The 2,494-nt window shown below is 57.6% G+C and overlaps 1 protein-coding gene across 1 annotated transcript; it reads right to left on the bottom strand.

Annotated features, from left to right (window-relative positions):
• Positions 1–218: 218 nt before the first annotated feature.
• Positions 219–2,374, bottom strand: MRPS26 (mitochondrial ribosomal protein S26). The gene is made up of 4 exons (XM_002918773.4): positions 2,121–2,374; positions 1,876–2,022; positions 1,665–1,788; positions 219–743 (listed from the first exon to the last, which is right to left on the bottom strand). The coding sequence occupies exons 1-4, from the start codon at positions 2,330–2,332 to the stop codon at positions 609–611; spliced, it is 618 nt and encodes a 205-aa protein (XP_002918819.2). The 5' UTR covers positions 2,333–2,374; the 3' UTR covers positions 219–608.
• Between the last annotated feature and the right edge of the window lie 120 nt (positions 2,375–2,494).

The raw sequence follows: 2,494 nt of genomic DNA, 5'->3' as shown, positions 1-2,494 counted from the left end.
CAGAAGCAGGCCTGTGGTTAGCTTGTGTCTCAGGTACTGGGTGGTATCTGGATACTCTGGCTGGAGTCCTAAAGGTCTAGATCAGGAGCTGGCCAACTACTTCTGTAAAAACCCATGGAACAAATATTTTAGACTCTGTAAGTCAAATGGTCTCTGTTGCAGCTTTCTGCAACGTTTCTGCCATCATAGTGTGAAAGTAGTCAGTGAATAAGTGTAGCTGTGTTCCAATAAAATTTATTTACAAAAAATAGGCAGTGGGCCAGATTGTGCCCAAGGACTCTAATTTGCCAACCACTGTCCTTGTCCTTGATGACACTTAGTAGATGACCTGGTTGCCTAAGGGGACGATGGTCCATTCTGCTCCTCTGTGAGACAGGAACGTCTAAGGTCTGGTGCTTTGCTGAGTTGTACACAGGTGCAGAACAGGACACTGTGTACGGGAATGTCTGACCAAGTGGTGGGTGCAGAGGCCACAATGTGAGGGCCACACCGAACAGGTTGAGCCTCCTTCTTCATAAGAAACATCAACACGTTTATTGCAGATCAGGCCCGACCCTCCTACCCCAGACACACATGGTCCCTAGGTGGCTGCTGTCCTTACTGGGCCCTTAAGAGCCCTTGTGCTGTGGCCTGACCACCAGCCCCTCTCTGGTGATGGCCCAGTTGTAGCTCTTCGGCGAGTCCAAAGCTTCTTCCACCCGTGCCTCCAGGTTCTCTCGAGTGATGAAATTTTTTGCTTCCTCCTATTGGGAGACACAAGGCCACATGAATGGAAGCACATACCTGCTGGCCTTTATCCACTGACAGACTCCAGCTCTCCTCCTGGATGGATGCTTGGAACCCAGGTCCTCTGTGAGTGCCCTGATGACCTTCCCATGGAAGAACATCAGGCAGCCTTACCATATTCCTCTTTCTTAGATAATTATCCACTGGATATCTCAGCCAGAACACCAAGCACACTGGTTGTGACAATCTCGTGTCCCACTGGGTGGAATCAGTTCCTCAATGTTGCCTCAATGTCCCTCTTAATCTCTCTCAAACTTGTCCTTCTCCCTCTATTACTTTATTTTTTAAAAAAGATTTTATTTATTTGTCAGAGAGAGAGGGAGGGTGGGAGAGAGAGTTCGAGCACAAGCAGCGGGAGCAGAGAGAAGCAGGCTTCCAGCTGAGCAAGGAGCCTCATGCAGGACTCAATCCAGGACGCTGGGATCATGACCTGAGCCGAAGGCAGACGCTCAATCGACTGAGCCACCCAGGCGTCCCTCCCTCTATTACTTTAATTCAGACCTCATCCATTCTTGCTGGATCACTCCTAACTGGTTTCCCTGCTTTTATTAAGTCTCACACCTGCCACCCTAACCCAGAATATTAACACTTTAATGACTTTATCACCCGCAAAGCAAAATATTTCACTCTTTGTGAAAACGGGGGTCCCTCCCACAGATGCGGGCTTACCACCATCTAGCTGCTGGAATACTTTTTGTAACAACTCTGGGTCTCTGCGCCTGCCACTCACTCTCCCTGCACTCCTCTCCCAAATCCTCGTCTGCTAACTCTCAAGACTCAAGGCTGCTCGCTCTCAGTGCACGTAGGCAGTGCCCCACTGCGCCGCGCCAAGGCGGAGTCCCCGGCCTCCGGTCCCAGCCCCCGGAGACGCGGCCCACCTGCAGCTGCAGCACTTCCTGCTCCTTGAGCTGCGCCCAGGCCTGCGCCTCTCTGGCCCGCAGAGCTTTCTCCTCCACCTGCCGCTGCTCCTGCTCCAGCGCCTCCTGCCGCAGCCTCGCTAACCTGGGGTGGGGTAAAAGACTGAGACTGAGCGCGGCTGGCTCTCTGCCGCGCCAGCCAGCGGCCCGGCCCGCCTCCCGGCCCACTCACCGCAGCTCGTGCAGCCGCTGGTTCTCCGCCTGGTTCCAGGCCATCAGGTCGCGGTGCTCGGTAGCATCTTGCAGCGCCTTGCGCTCTGCCAGGACCCCGGCCCGAGCCTCGTGCACCTTCTTCCGCACCTCGGACACGAACTCCAGCCTGGGCGGAGACGCGCCCAAAGTCGGCACCCTCCACGCCCGCCCGCTCCGATACACCGCCCACAGCGCCGACGGCCACCTCCCCCTTGTCACACACACCTGAGGGCACGCACCGTCTGGCGGTACTGCCGGTAACGCTCCGTCAGCAAGAATAATTCTACAGGATCCACCTTGGGCGGGGTCGCCACGCGCCCGACCTTGGACTTGGCCGGAGGGTCGTGGCGGGTCTTGCGGCCCCGCACGGGCAGCACCAGCGGGGCCGGAGGCCCACACAGGGGCCCCCCACCCAGGACTCGCAGCGCGCGCAGCATGGCCCAGGTCTCCCACGTCCGGCGCGCCGCAGGGCATCACGGGACCCGGAAGCGGCCGCGGGGCACCACGGGACGCGTAGTCCGCGGACCCCGCCTCCCACCCCTTTGGAGGCTGCTGGGGGCCCTCCTGCTTGCAGACTTCTGCGTCCGCCCCAGGCCCTC

Source organism: Ailuropoda melanoleuca, chromosome 13 (genome assembly GCF_002007445.2).
Source record: "Ailuropoda melanoleuca isolate Jingjing chromosome 13, ASM200744v2, whole genome shotgun sequence".
NCBI lineage: Eukaryota > Metazoa > Chordata > Mammalia > Carnivora > Ursidae > Ailuropoda > Ailuropoda melanoleuca.
The sequence above is the reverse complement of the archived record's forward strand: the minus strand, read 5'-3'. Positions and strand labels throughout refer to the sequence as shown.

Excerpts from the sequence above, each read along its gene's own strand:
- MRPS26 (XM_002918773.4), bottom strand. The coding sequence starts at position 2,332 with ATGCTGCGCGCGCTGCGAGTCCTGGGTGGGGGGCCCCTGTGTGGGCCT. Across the intron at positions 2,023-2,120 it reads CAGACGGTGCGTGCCCTCAG|GCTGGAGTTCGTGTCCGAGG; the intron begins GTGTGTGTGACA and ends GTCTCCGCCCAG. Across the intron at positions 1,789-1,875 it reads CAGCGGCTGCACGAGCTGCG|GTTAGCGAGGCTGCGGCAGG; the intron begins GTGAGTGGGCCG and ends ACCCCACCCCAG.